The 16,264-nt window shown below is 41.6% G+C and overlaps 1 protein-coding gene across 3 annotated transcripts in view; it reads right to left on the bottom strand.

Annotated features, from left to right (window-relative positions):
* CLCN5 (chloride voltage-gated channel 5) overlaps positions 1-16,264 on the bottom strand; it is a 153,693-nt gene that overhangs the window by 29,487 nt on the left and 107,942 nt on the right. For all 3 annotated transcript variants that reach the window (XM_032397929.1, XM_032397928.1, XM_032397930.1), the window contains one exon: positions 13,600-13,746. In XM_032397929.1, the coding sequence (XP_032253820.1) occupies positions 13,600-13,746 (147 nt within the window). The remainder of the gene's footprint in view (positions 1-13,599; positions 13,747-16,264) is intronic.

The raw sequence follows: 16,264 nt of genomic DNA, 5'->3' as shown, positions 1-16,264 counted from the left end.
AGGAAGAACGAAACACTCAGAGAAATGGGGCAGGGCTCTTGGTATGTATCACAGAAGCCGAAAAAAAGTCCCATTTTTTTAAAATATATTTCAGTTTTTACAGGTATATATTGTATGTTTGCAATGCTGAAATGACACCTACAAAAAATTCAACACTCTACCTAGCATACGTCAGCAGATATTCATCTTGTGGTTATTTAAATTTTACCTTCATTCAACAGCATGTACTAAGAGCCTATCGTATGCCATTTCTCACTTCCATATCTGCAGCCCCTTCCCTTCTTTTATTGGCTCATCCATTTTAGATCTCCCAGAAAGTTACGAACCCTTCCACACTCCATTCATCCCTAGGTTTGAGACTGCATTACAGTTGAAGCCCCAATATTAGTCAATACTTTTAGGACCTTTCTATCAACTTGAGCCTCCATTTTACTTCTAGTTTGCTTTCCCACTTACCCAGACCCAGGGGCTGAAAAGCAACTGTTGGTGGAGTAGCTCTCCATCTAAGCCCTGGAGGGTATCACAGGACCATGTCATGCTTTAATACACTACCTTAGTTTGGCCCCTGGGACACGTATTCAAGGAGACTTTCCATTGACACCCATCTGTACAGCCATACTGGTTGTTAAATACTGAAATACCTCCGGAGCTGTGGATAAATAACTACTTTTTCCTGAAGACTCTTCTCCCCGCCAACCATCCCCTAGAAGGCTCCTGAATGTTCCCCATGATTCAGCAGCTGGAACACGAGGAGGCCCCAGGACACTGCCAAGTGCTATGTCTGGCATCCAGTCTGACTGGTCAGTGCCTGTGTTCGTTTGCATACATTTCATTTCAGGACTGACTGCTTTGGTTTCTGTTCACAGCAGATTAAAACTTGAAGTTGTCTAAGAGGCAGGAAGGACAACAAAGAGGAAGCTCTCTATCCCAACTCTGCTGAAAGCTAGACAAAATAAGAGGTGGTGAGGGGCGCCTGAGTGGCTCAGTCGGTTAAGCGTCTGCCTTCGGCTCAGGTCACGATCCCAGGGTCCTGGGATCAAGTCCCACATCAGGCTCCTTGCTCAGCAGGGATCCTGCTTCTCCCTCTGCCTGCAGCTCCCCCTGCTTGTGCTCTCTCTCTCTCTGACAAATATACAAAATCTTTAAAAATATATATTAGAAAATAAGAGGTGGTGAGAGATGCAGGTAATGGGACTGCAAAAACGGCAACAAATCTAAGTGAAGTTTGAGGATTCTGAGCAGTATACAGAAAGATGAGGCATGGCAGAAAGCGATAGGGAAAAGACTTTGGAAACAAGAAGGAATCTAGATTCTAAGACCACCCTTGGACTCCCCATTTCCCAATGGATACAGCTCTGTCCCCACTGGGTTGTAGACATGTGTGTGGGAGTGTAACTTTTACTCCTCCTACTCCCAGCATCTGCTCTAATCTGGAAGTTCCCAACCCAACCCACTTTCATTACCACTGGAGCCAGGGTGCGAACTTCCAGAGTTATCAAAGCTGGGAGAAATGGCATGTGGATTTATGGCTTGGTATTGGTAGGCTCCCGCTGGACTAGAATGCCACAAAAATCCATGGAGAACTGGAAGTAGAGGGACTAGATTTGACAGAGTTGCCGAGGGGGTTGTCCACGTAAAGAAAACATCCCTCAGCTCCATTACTTGCTCTTCATTCCTTCCTTCTCAAATTTACACATTTATGGGATTGACAAAAGGACTGGGGAATGTCATGGGTAGGGCGACGCTGCCCTAAAATGCATATAACATACCCCAGGGTTGGGAAACCTCCTCACTAGCACAGTCCTGTGTAATAACTTGTAATTACTGTTTAAGAAGCAGCGGTTCTCTGCTTCTTCTGTCCTAAGTCTGTGTTGGTTTCTCTTTATTAATCTCCAGAAGGAAGTTGGGGACAAGAGATTAGCAATTATTCTTTGCAGGGGCAAAAACTTGGAGAGGAAATACCAATTAGGAGATTCTTCTTGGGGGCGCCCAGGTGGCTCAGTCGGTTAAGCGTCTGCCTTCTGCTCAGGTCACGATCCCAGGGTCCTGGGATCGAGCCCCACATCGGGCTCCCTGCTCGGTGGGAAGCCTACTTCTCCCTCTGCCTGCCGCTCCTGTGTGCTCTCTCTCTCTCTCTGACAAATAAATAAATAAATAAAATCTTTTTAAAAAAAAAAGGAGATTCTTCTTGGGCTCATGGAAACAGCGTGATGTCACAGACAGAAATAATGAGTTATAGATATAAAATCTAAGAACTGCTCTTAAAGAAACACATGTACCCGGCCACACCGATGTGTGTATGTTATTCAATGCAGCACTGTTGGTAGTAGCAAAACCTGGAAACAATGAAAGAGTCCAGTGATGGGGGCAGAGCACAAGGGAAGAAGTAGACTGATATGAACTAAAATAGAAAAATCTCTCAAACACATTGTGTAAAAAAAGCAAGTCACAAAATAATAAGTAGAATATTTTTAAAAAGTATGTGTCTATGTGTTAACTGGAGAGAAAAAGAACTGAAAGAGTCACATTGAATTATTTTTAGGGGTTACCTCTGGAGTGGGAAGTAGGGGGGGTCTTTCACATTTTCTATACATGTGCATTGTTTGAATCTTTAATAGTGAGGTGTATCTATGCGTTACGTGGTGGTTCTGAAAAGAAAAATAATGACCAAAAAAATGATAGCGCAGCTAGAAGAGTAGAGACAGCACATTACAAAGGGCAGACTTTCATTCTGAGAGGCAGACCACTGGAGTATTTAGCAACAAAGCAGGTGACAGTGTCTGGAGAACACCAGGAGGAAAGCACCAAGAGGAAGATGGCTTATGCAGTTTTTAAATGAAAGGCAATAGGAAGAAAGGCTTTGCCGGCAGCCCTATTGTCCCGCAGTGAGAAGGTACAGATTCTGACCCTAGCTCCACAAATCACTAGTTTTATCGCCTTGGGCAATTGCCTTAATCTCTGTGGCTTTCAGGTTCTCCATCTGTAAAATGAGGGAGGATTAGCAAGCATGATTTTTAAGGTCCCTTCCAACTCTGATATTCTATCATTTTAGCGATGATTTTTTTTTTTTTTTTGGTCACTCATACACTGTGCTGCATGACTTGAGAAGACCTTAAGCTTTTGAAGAATTCCAAATGGCATTTTGATTGCATAGTTATCTGAGAACACCCTCCTGGCAGGATCATAAGATGGCACTACGGATCTTTAGAAAAGAAAGACTCGGCTCATGAGCAAAGTATATGACAACCTGGGACCCAATGCTCTGGGGTCCCTTCAAGAGGGGACCAAAGCGGTTCCACTGGCTGAAAAACACACAGGGAGCGTCCAGATTCAGCTCTGGCAAGTGAAGAGCTTAGAAGTTGTCACTCCCCATCCCTACAACAAGAAAAAGCTGGACAAACTGAAAAGTCCCAAACTTTCCAGGGATCTGCCTGAGAATGAAGGCTGCAGGGGAAACTGCAACGCCCAAATCCGCAGAGACGGGTTTATCCAAAAAGACACAAAGAGATCTGCTCACCTGAAGTAGAGACCAACTGAAGCAGCAACTGCTGCGGGGACACTCGAATGGCGACGCTGACGAACTGCTGAAGGCTGAGTGCAGACCCCCGTGAGAGTAAGAAACTTCTAAGGCTTGCCCGCCTGTGGGCTCTACCTCCAGGAACCCTACCAAGTTCCCACAGGGAAGATAAGAGAAAGATCCCCTCCTGGCTCTGAGGAGGGGAGGGGAAGAGTAATCATTGTGAAATTCCCCAGACCTTTCTCTCTACCAAAGGCCTATGCTCCGGGGGAAATACTTTGCCTCAGCTTTCTCCCAACTGGGGGAAGGGCATTCCTCTCACTCCAGCAGACAGAGAGAGAGAGACACCCCACATACCCCCCCACCCCTACCAGCCTTCTTGTCTCACCCAAAGGGAAAAAAAGGCATATCAACAGGGGCCTGCGCTTCCAGGAAATGGACTGGGAATGCCGTGGTCAGAACAGAAGTATGGGGCAGGGAGAACAAAAACTGTACCACTGGACGAAACCATGTGAAAGTCACAGCCATAAGACACACGCCCAACAGACACTGAGATTTCACAGAAAATTATAAAAAGACCTGCTCCCACATATCTTACCACGACACCACAGGGCTCCGCGTAATGACAGTGGATTGCAGCTCAAAGAACTGAGCCACAGAATCTCTCTCAATAAGCTGCACTTAAAGGAAACTCAAAATCAAGAGGTGACACAAAAACAAGGTCACTACAAGGGCGCCTGGGTGGCTCAGGTCATGATCCCAGGAGGTCCTGGGATCGAGTCCCATGTTGGGCTCCCTGCTCAGTGGGGAGTCTGCTTCTCCCTCTGCCCCTCCCCCTCTACTCATGCTCCGTCCCTTGCTTTCTCTCTCTCAAATAAATAAATAAAATCTTAAAAAAAAAAAATAAACAAGGACACTGCTACAAAATTTTAACCCTCTGGCACAGACGGTTACACCAAACATTAAACAGCCCAATGTGTGGCCACTTTACCGTAAATTCACAATGGAATTAAACTAGAAACCAATAAAAAAATAGCTGGGAAATGCCCCAATACCTAGAAATTAAACAACATACTTCTAAGTAACCCACGGGCCAATGAAGTCTCAAGACAAATTATAAACTATTTTGAAGCAAATGAAAATGAAAATACATGATATCAAAATCTGTAGGATGCAGCAAAAACAGTGCTTAGAGAGAAATCCACAGCATTAGGTGCATATATTAGAAAAGAAGAAAGATCTAAAATCAAAAGATCTAAACCTCACCAAAGAAGATACACAGATGGCAAAGAGCAAATGTAAAGATGTTCAACATCATTTGTCATTAGAGAAATGCAAATTAAAACAACAATGAGGGGCGCGTAGGTGGCTCAGTCAGTGAAGCGTCTGCCTTCGGCTCAGGTCTTGATCCCGGGGTCCCGAGATGGAACCCCATGTTAGGCTCCCTGCTTAGTGGGGAGTCTGCTTCTCCCTCTCCTTCGGCTCCTCCCCCCACTCATGCTCTCTCTCTAATACATAAATAAGATCTTTTTAAAAAATGAGTTACCACTACCTACCTATTAGAATGGCTAAAATCTAAAACACTGACAATACCAATCATTCGCACTGATGTGGAGTTAACAGGAACTCTCATTCATTCCTGGTGGGAATACAAAATGGTACAGCCACTTTGGAAGACAGTTTGGCAATTTCTTACAAAACTAAACATAGTCTCACCATATAATACGGCAATCACACACCTATATATTTACCCAACTGACTTGAAAACTTATGCCTGCATGAAAACCTGCACACAGATGTTTATATAGTAGCTTTGGTCATAACTGCCAAAAGCTGGAAGAAATCAAGATCTCCATCAGTAGATAGGTGAAAGGACAAACTGCCATATATCCAGACAATGGAATACTATTCAGCAATGAAAAGGAGTGACATCTCAATACACACAAAGACATGGAGGAACCTTAAATGCATATCGCTAGGTGAAAGGAGCCAACCTGAAAGCCTACAGACTACATGATTCCATTTATTGACATTCTGGAAAAAGCAGATTGATGGAGATGAAAAACAGATTGGTAGTTGCCAGGGGCTCAGAAGGGAGGTGGCTGAAGAGGTAAAGCACAGGGGATTTTTTTAGGGCAGTGAAACTGTTCTGCATGATACTGTAATAGTGCATACCTGTCACTATGCGTCTGTCAAAATCCACAGAACCTTATAGCACAGCGGACCTTAATTTACGCAAATTTTTTTTTAAATCCCAGGATGGAATGCAGAATGTGACAGAAGAATCTATATTACAAATTTGTGAAACAGCCTCACAGAAGGAGGTATTGAGGAAAAAGGTGCTGATCCAAGAAACTGGAACTGAGTGGAGTGTGTAAGGCTAAAGGCTAAAGAAATTGTGTATAAGTACTATATTCTAGCTGACAACGTAGTTTTCCATGGAAGGTAAGGGTTAACAATTTGAAAGCACCATACATGGGGGCACCCAGGTGGCTCAGTCGGTCAAGCGTCTGCCTTCAGCTCAGGTCATGATCCCAGGGTCCTGGGATCGAGCCCCACATCAAGCTTCCTGCTCAGCAGAAAGTCTGCTTCTCCCTCTCCCTTAGCCCCTCCCCCAGCTTCTACGAGCTCTCTCTCTCTAATAAATAAAAAAAATATTAAAAAAAAAAAAAAGAAAGCACCATACATGTACACTGGAAGAGAACAGTTAAATAATGGATGGTGGATGGCGGGAGCCAAGTTTCTCACTACCTGGAATGGGAGGTTACAAACAAGCCATGGGAAGAGGCTAGAATGATCCATGTGTTAATGGAGCAGAATTACAGACATCAGTACAATCTCATGTTTAGCTTAATGTAGACACGGATGGTCACATGTAGATAATATATCTACCTAGAGATATATATGTAGACACGGGTCAATACACACACACACACACACATATTTTTTTACTGAGTGGCTGAGAGTGCCTAAACCAATAATGCCCCAGTAGAAATGAGCACACCTACCGCCCATATCTTCGTTCCTAATACCATTCTCTACTAAAGGGAACCAAGGGGGTGCCTGGGTGGCTCAGTCATTAGGCATCTGCCTTCGGCTCAGGTCATGATCCCAGGGTCCTGGGATCGAGCCCCGCATCGGGCTCCCTGCTCTGTGGGAAGCCTGCCTCTCCCTCTCCCACTCCCCCTGTTTGTGTTCCCTCTCTCGCTGCTGTGTCTCTCTCTCTCTGTCAAATAAATAAATAAAATCTTAAAAAAAAAAAGGAACCAGGGCTCCTTGGAGAAATGGCACATTGCAGTGCCTGACAGTAAGTAAGTCCTCACGAAAACCCCACGGTGACAGGGCCGTGTCAAAGGGAAACAGAAAACTGAAAGAGCTCCAAATGGCCAAAGCTGGAAAAATTTGAACAAAATAAAGTAGAAATGGATTATAACCCAAAGTTTAAACAAATGAGCCCCTACTGACATAAATAAGTAGCTGAATAAATAAATGGGAGAGAATAGACAAATGTCCCATGCAGAACAATTCCAAATAATTTCTGTAGATACTTTACCCTCAAGGAGGTGGAGCACAGCTCCCTAGTTCTTAAGTGTGGGCTATGCAGTGAATTCCTTCCATAGAGTACATTATGGAAAGGATGAAAAGCAAGTAACTTTACAGTGGAGAAAGCTGACACACACTACCTCAGCCAGAAGATCAAGGTTAAAATCGGCAGCCATAAGTCATATCAACAATATATATAGCCTTGATACAATGTGATGAGAATGGCACTTTACTTCTACTCTTCCTCCCTAAAACCCATAACCCCAGTCTAATCATGAGATAAACATCAGACAAATCCCAATTGAGGGACATTCTACAAAATACCTGACCAATAATCCTCAAAACTGTCAACTGGTGCAGCCACTGTGGAAAGCAGTATGGCGGTTCCTCAAAAAGTTACAAATAGAACTACCCTTCTATCTAGTAATTCCCCTTCTGGGAATGTAACCAAAGGAAATGAAAACACTAACTCCCATGTTCACCGCAGCATTATTTATAATACCAAGACATGGCAACAGCCTAAGTGTCCATCAATGATGAACGAATAAAGAAACTGTGGCATATACATATACAACGGAATATTATTCAGCTATCTAAAAAAAATGAGGAAATCCTACCATTTGTGACAGGACGGATAGACACTGGGGGCATTACGCTAAGTGAAATAAGTCAGACAGAGGAAGACAGATACTGTGTGATCTCACTTATATGTGGAATCTAAAAAAAAAAAAGTAAAAGAACTCATAGAAAAAGAAATCAGATTTATGGTTGTCAGAGGCAAGGGGCAGGAGGATGGAGAATTGGAGAAAGGTGGTCAAAAAGGTACAAACTTCCAGTTACAAGATAAATAAGTGCTAGGGATGGAATGTACAACATGACGGAATATAGGTAACAGTTTACACTGCTGTATGATATACAGGACAGTTGTTAAGAGAGTAAATCCTAAGAGTTCTCATCACAAGGGGAAAGTTTTTTTTTCTTTTGATTCTATCTACAGGAGATGATGGATGTTAACCTACGGTGGTAATCACTTCACAGTATACATAAATCAAACCATCATGCCGTGAGCCTTAAACTTATACAGCGATGTATATCAATTATTTTGCAATAAAACTGGGTGGGGGAGAACACAGGTATGTAATAAAGTTTAAAAACTACGGGAAAAAACACCTGTCAAGGTCATCAAAAACAAAGAAAGTCTAAGAAACCATGGCAGCCAAGAGGAGCCCCAGGTGACATGAAGACTAAATGTCACGTGGTATCCTGGAAGGGACACCAGGTAAAAACTAAGTACATATGGATAAAGCATGTTCTTGAAATAAGACAAAAATGTAAATAAATAAGTGGGAAGAGATAAAAAGGCACAGATTCTAAAATCTGACCAGGTATTTTCCTATCAAGTAACCTAAAGGAAGCCCTTAAAGCCTGTAGCCATGATAATAAGCCTCATTTTGAGGGTTCGGCACAGAAAACTGGTATGGTTTATGGCCCCGCAGAGCTTTTGCTACAGGCCACTTTTTTTTTTTTTTCCAAGCTCAAAAAGCAGCAGTAACAATCACCATCCTCCCAGGCTAAGTATTTAGGGGAAGTTTGAGTATTATGAGGGTGATGGATTCTAAAGTCCCTTTCCTTATCATAATAAGGACAAAAAAAAAATTTTGTGCCATCCACACTTGAGTCAACTGGAGTGCTGACAGGAGCCCATGAGCTGGGGCCCAAGATGTTTTTCCATTTCTCTCTGGAGGAATACTATAATCTTTCATTGCCGCACAGCAGAACAAACACAACTGTTTCACAGCTTACTTGATGGATTTCACACAGTGTCATGTGCTTCATTTTCAAAGACATCTTTCCTTCCCTGGGACATTGGGAGGTTATGTTGAGGCCTGCAGGGGTGGTCTGGGCACGTTCTCCCACAGGAGGGGGACTCGGCCGGCTCTCACACTCTGCCTGGGCTTTGAAGTCATCTGTGACTCTTCCAGTTTATTCTCCATATCGAATTAGTCCTATCAATCCCCCTTTTGAAATTTCTCTAGAAGTTATTATTCTTTCTTCTCCATTCCTATTGTCTTAATTCAGGCCATTTGATCTTTTACCCAGATTATTGTTTAAAAAAAAAAAAAACAGTTTAACTGGTCTTCCAGTCTTTGACCCACTCTTCCCCGGAATCCACCCTCCACACTGCCATAAATTCACAAAAACACCAATCTGATCATATCATTCCTCCGCTTTTAAATCATTTGACAACTCCTTGGTTACAAGATAAGGTCCAGAAGCACAGACCATCTAGACCTCACCCAGATTTCTAACTGGATCTCCCGCCTTATCCCCTGCTATCTTCCCCTCCTGCTCCAACCATCATCATCTCTACCCCAGGAGCCTCAGACCCCAGATGCGCAGGTTCCGTGTTGCCTGAATAGAAAAGGCTCTCTCATGCTGCCGTGCCTTTACCCATGTGGCTCTCTCTCGCCAGGAAGGTCTCCTCACTCAACAATCTGAGAGGAGTGCAAGGCACGCGAGGTGGAAAGACAAGGTGAGGGAAACAAGGGAATTGATGAGCATTACTAAAACAGCACAGGGCTGGGTTCCTAAGATCTGGGTGCTCCATAAACACTGAATACCTGAATGGGTGGATGAATGAATTGCCAAACATGATGCCCAGGCTGCAGAGGCAGGCAAGTGAGAACGGATGGACTACGAGTACAGCTCTGAATTTCTTCCTACTACTCCAACCCTTTTTTCTATTTCCCTCCCCCTCCCCTTCTGTGAGACCTCCATGTTTATGTTTCTTCTCATTGGCAGACTACTATAACACTACCACAGATGCACTTAACCATGCCATGCATAATTTATTTATTCATTCCTCATAAATCAATCCCTCTAGCCATCTGGAAAACAAGAACCACTTCTACTGCCTTTCAAGCTCCTTTTAACTAATCTTTTTAGTACGTGCTATTGTGCCTGGTACAAAATGTAGTATTTTATGCACAGCCGCACCACCGATATCAAGGACTTTATGACCTTTTTTCTGTTGTCGTTTTTGTGTACATTAGGAAATCCCAGGTGAAAACATTAAATAAAGTAAGAACAATTAAAAAGCAAAGCAAGAAAATTATATGACTACAGAGTATAGTAAATGGACCGATTTCTGTGTGTGGCTCATAGAAAACAGCTTCGCCGTTTTATGGTCAGACCTTGTAAACCACAAGCAGTAATTCTCCCGTAAAGGCCAAGTGAAAAGTGGCAAAGGACTACTCATGTAAAAACATATTCTACAATCACAAGCAATGTCAAAATCTCGTCTGCCTCAGCTTTTGGGTCCATTAAATAGGAATAATAGATGGATACTCGCCTGCCTCCAACACCTGCTAAGAGCAATGTGAACACAAGTACTTTGGTGATATGGATGCTATGTGATACCACTTTCGATTAGAAGCAATGATGATAACTAAGCTAAACCACTCTGGATTAGCCCCAAGGCTTATTAGAAGTGGCCAGTTTAAGCTGATGGAAACCCTAACCGACCACTTCACTAGAGCCAGTGATGGCTGTTAACTGACTCGCGGGGGTTATAACTACACGTAAGTGGACAGGATATACAAACATATGTGCCTTCCACAGAAGGAGGCAAATATGAAAAACCATTAAATACCAAACCATGAGTGCCTTTCTTTTATGAACTTTAAATTCAGGGGCTCTCGTCTACTGTTACTGTCTTGAGGCACCTTTACGAGACAATTTCTTATCATCCTTCTGAACCTGTGGTTTGCATACTGGTATGTTCTTCCCAAGTTGGTCACCTCCTCAGAGAGGCCTTCCCTGACCTTTCGAACTTTCTAACCTTTCTAAAATATTATCCCTCAGTTATCCTCTATTGTCATTCACTTTATTTCCATCTTGGTACTTATTTCCTACCAAATAACTTACCTTTCAAGGCCCTTCTCAAACACACCTTCTCTGTGAAATCTTTTCCAATCCTAGACACACACAAACATACAGAATGCTTCCTCTGCTGAGTTCTTATAAGAGTTACAACACTTACAATATAGGGTTATAATAGAAATAAAATAACAATAATAATGAGAGCTAACATTTTATTGAGCATTAGCTCGAGGCCGTGTACAATTATAACCACTTTATGTTATTATTTCATTTAATCCTGAAAACGACTCTAAGAGTTAGGTGTTCTCATAAGTACTTAATGTTTGTTTAGCCAGCTAGAATCAACTTCACGAAGGCAGGGAGGGTGCCTTAAAGCCTTGCTAATTCCCAGAACCTAGCAAAGTTTCCGCAGTGTCATATGCCTCCAATTCAAATTTGCTAAATAATAAACTCTGACATAGTTTCTTGTCCTCTGACTTTGAGAATGGCAATCCCAATCAGTTAAAGAACCAGACAGTAGTTTTAAGTAATTGTACAAATTTAATATTAAAGTCCTTTCTGACTACAACAAGAAACTCAGAAGTCAGAAAAGAAAAGGGTGATATAGGGCGCCTGGGTGGCTCAGTTGGTTAAGCGACTGCCTTCGGCTCAGGTCATGATCCTGGAGTCCCTGGATCGAGTCCCACATCGGGCTCCCTGCTCGGCGGGGAGTCTGCTTCTCCCTCTGACCCTCCCCCCTCTCATGTGCTGTCTCTCTCATTCTCTCTCTCTCAAATAAATAAATAAAATCTTTAAAAAAAAAAAAAGAAAGAAAAGGGTGATATATCTGGCTATGTAAAAATGTTTAATATTTGTAGATTTTTTTAAAGGAAACAAAAACAAAACAGAAATGGAAAAAATACACACCAGCTACGTTAGACAAAACATTAAGAATAATATATGAAGGGCTCCTAGAAAAAGATAAGAAAAGATAATCAGCCCATCAGAAAAACAGGAACATCATATAAACAGGAAACTTCCAGAAAAAAATTTAAATGGTTCATAAACATATGAAAATACACTCAACTTCATTAATCTAAAAAAGTGAAAATTAAAATAATGAAAATTTACTGATTTATTTATTTTGCCTATCATAGTGTGAAGATGAAAAAATTATAATATTCAGCACCAGCAAGGCTGTGGGGAAATAAGCACTCATACACTCATGCTACAGAAATGTTCTAATATACTAATATTCTAATACAGAATAAATATTCTAATATACTTCTAATATACTATATCTAATATATAAAGATGCACACACATACACATACACAAGATTGTTCATTGTAGCATTGTCTGAAATAGCAAAAGACTGGAAACTGAAATGTACATCAATAGAAATTTGGTTAAATAAGCTATGGTACAGCTATACCATGAACTTATATGCAGTTATTGAAAAGAATGATGTTACTGGATAACCAAATAATAGATGGAAGGAACTCTCCTTCTATAAATGTATTCCAGGGACTCCTGGGTGGCTCAGTCGGTTAAGTGGCTGCCTTCGGCTCAGGCCCTGCTCCCAGGGTCCTGGGATCAAGCCTGGCATCAGGCTCCCTGCTCAGCAGGGAGTCTGCTTCTCCCTCTCCCCTGCTTAGGCTCTCTCACGCGTGCTCTCTCTCTCTCTCAAAGAAATAAAATCTTTTAAAAAAATAAACGTATTCCAGATAATAAAAACCCAATTATAAAAAAGGGAGAGGATTTGAACAGACACTTCATCGAAGAGCATATAAGGTTGGCAAATAAGCACATGAAATGATGCTCAACATCATAAGGCATTAGGGAAATTAAACTAAAAGCATGATGAGATAACACTACACACCAATTAGAATGGCTAAAATAAAAATTACTGAAAATATCCAGAGCTGCTGCGGACAGGGAACAAGCGGAACTCTCACTCATGGCTAGTTCAGCTATGAAACGGTACAGCCACCCTGGAAAATGGTTTGGCAGTTTCTTAGGAAGTTCAACATACATTTCCCACATGACCCAGTGATCCCACATCAGGCTCTACTAAGCAAGAAAAAAAGGAATGAATGACTTGAATTAATCTCCAAGGCACTGGCTGAGTGAATGAAGTCAGTCTCAAAGGCGACATACTATGTGACTCCATGCATATGACATTCCAGAAAAGAAAAAACTACAGGGACAGAGAATAGATCCGTGGCTACCAGGGGTTCGGGGTGGAGGAGGTTTGGCTGCAAAGGGATAGCAAAAGGGAACTCTCTGGGGTGTGGAACTGTTCTGTATCCTGTCGGTGGTGGCGGTTACAAAAGTCTCTGCATATGTTAAAACTCCAAAGATTGCACCAGAAAAAAAAATGAATTTTACTGTGTGTACATAAAAAATAATTTTTAAAAAAGATAAACTGTCATCAGCAGTAATGATACCAGGGTGCCTGGGTGGCTCAGTCAGTTAAGCCTTGCCCTCAGCTCAGGTCATGATCTCAGGGTCTTGGGCTCGAGCCCCGCATCGGGCTCCCTGCTCAGTGGGGAGTCTGCTTCTCCCTCTCCTTCTGCCTCTCCCCTCCCCGCTCATTCTCTCTCTCTCTCTCTCTAATAAATAAATAAAATCTTTAAAAAAAATAAAAAATAAATTTAAAAAAACAGTAATGATACCTTCTATTTCTCCATCTAAGGGAGGAACATCATCTCTCATGGAAAAATCCATAGCTGTCCCTGGAATGTCCATCAAGTCTTCATCACTGGAGCTGCTCCGGAAGCTATTGAAACTCCCCTGCTGAAAGCCTCTGTTATCCATAGCCCCTGTGCAGAAAGAAAAACAGGAGGCTTATTACAATGATCTTCAAGCTCCTTACCACTTATCCTTTTTTACTGTGGTAAATACACATAAAATTTACCATTTCAACCATTATAAACTAGAAAATTCAGTAGCATTAAGCTCATTTACAATGTTTTGCAATTATCATCGCTCTCCATTTCCAGAAATTTTTCATCCTCCCAAACAGAAACTCTGTACCCAGTAAACATAACTCCTCCACCCCAGCCCCTTATAACTGCTATTCTCTGCCTCCATGATTTGCCAATTCTGGATATTTCATATAAATATAATCATACAATATGTGACCTTTTGTGTCTGGCTTCTTTCACTTTTCATAATGTTTTCAAGGCTCATCCATGTTCTGGCATGTATCAGTATTTCATTCCATTTTCAGACTGAATAATACCCATTGTATGGATAGACCACATTTTGTTTATCCATTCATCGGCTGATGGACATTTGGGTAGTTTTCACATTTTGGGTTACTACCAATTCTATTTTTTATTATTGAAGTATAGTTGACATACAATGTTATATTAGTTTCAGGTGAACAACACAACGATTCAACAATTCTATACATTACTCAGTGCTCACCACAATAAGTGTAGTCACCATCTGTCACCATATAAAGTTATTACAATGTTATTGACTGTATTACCTATGCTGTACTTTCTATCTCTGTGACTTATTTATTTTATAAATGGAAGTTTGTACCTCTTAAATGCCTTTCACCTATTTTGCCCATCCCCCACCCACCTCCCCTCCGGCAACCACCTGTTCTCTGGATTTAAGTCTGTTTCTTTGTTCATTTTTGTTTTTTAGATTCCACATATAAGACAAATAATATGGCATTTGTCTTTCTCTGTCTGACTTATTTCACTTGGCAGAATACCCTCTAGGTCTGAGTAACATTCCATTGTGTATATATACCACATCTTCTTTCCATTCATCTATCAATGGACACTTGGGTTGCTTCCACATCTTAGCTACTGTAAATAATACTGCTATAAACTCAGGGGTACATATGTCTTTTTCAAATCGGTGTTTTCAAATTTTCTTTAAGTAAATACCCAGTAGTGGAATTACTGGGTCATATGTTATTCCTATATTTATTTTTTTTAAAAGATTTTATTTATTTATTTGACAGAGAGATAGAGAGCACAGATAAGCAGAGTGGCAGGCAGAGGAAGAAGCAGGCTCTCCGCTGAGCAGAGAGCCCGATGCGGGGCTCGATCCCAGGGCCCTGGGACCATGACCTGAGCTGATGGCAGACGCTTAACCGACTGAGCCACTCAGGCGCCACTGTTATTCCTATATTTAATAAAGGAACCCCTATACTGTTTTCCACAGTGGCTGCACCAATTTACATTCTCACCAACAGTGCACAAGGGTTCTCTTCTCTCCACATCCTCACCCACATTTGTTATTTCTTGTCTTTTTGATACTAGCCATTCTGAGTGGGGTGAGGTGAGACCTCATTGTGGTTTTACTTTGCATTTCCCTGATGATGAGTGATGTTGAGCATCTTTTCATATGTCTGTTGGCCATCTGTATGTCTTCTTTGGAAAAACGTCTATTCAGGGTTACCACTCATTCTTATGTCTTCTTTCATGCTCTTACTTGGACAATATAGACATGCAAACTACTTAGTATATTCAATTACCTTTCAGATGTAATGTGCCTCTACCCTTACCATGTAGTCGACAGCCGTTTTTTTGAGAACCATGCAAATGAGCAAACCAAATGAGGACATGTGTACAAAACTCATGGGAATTCATAAGTAATCAACTGAAATAAAACCTAGACATCAGTACTACGAAATGTACTGACCATTTAGGAGTAGAGAAACATTATCTCATGGCTCTGACTCTCCCAGAGCTCATAACACAATGCAGATGCTCAGAAATACTGGGAAAAAGAGGCGTGCTATGCTGTTAAATGTTTTTCTCTGCTCAAGAATTTAGTATTAGGGGCACCTGGGTGGCTCAGTCGTTAAGCGTCTGCCTTCAGCTCAGGTCATGATCCCAGGGTCCTGGGATCGAGCCCCGCATCGGGCTCCCTGCTCCGCGGGGAGCCTGCTTCTCCCTCTCCCGCTCCCCCTGCTTGTGTTCCTGCTCTCGCTATCTCTCTCTCTCTGTCAAATAAATAAATAAAATCTAAAAAAAAAAAGAGAGAATTTAGTATTAAAGATGAAACATTTCCTATATCCCAAGTGTGAATCTTCAGATTATAAATTTTACTCAAAGAATCTTAGTATATTGATTTTTAAAAATAGCATTATAGTCAACTTTACTTCACCTAGTCCTGTCCCCCCATCTTTTTTTTAATGAAATCTTGATCCAAAATCATAGTCAGCATAGTTCTTTTGGGCTTGGCAAATAATATTCCTTTTAAAGTATTTCAATTCTTTTAAGAAGCTTCTTACTTTTTTTAGGTTACCAGAATTATATACGATGAATGTGGAAAAATCAGATAGGATAAATTAAGCCATAGGGCTGGAAA

Source organism: Phoca vitulina, unplaced genomic scaffold (assembly GCF_004348235.1).
Source record: "Phoca vitulina isolate PV1807 unplaced genomic scaffold, GSC_HSeal_1.0 scaffold107, whole genome shotgun sequence".
Taxonomy (NCBI): Eukaryota; Metazoa; Chordata; class Mammalia; order Carnivora; family Phocidae; genus Phoca; species Phoca vitulina.
This window is presented reverse-complemented; position numbering and strand designations above follow the sequence as displayed.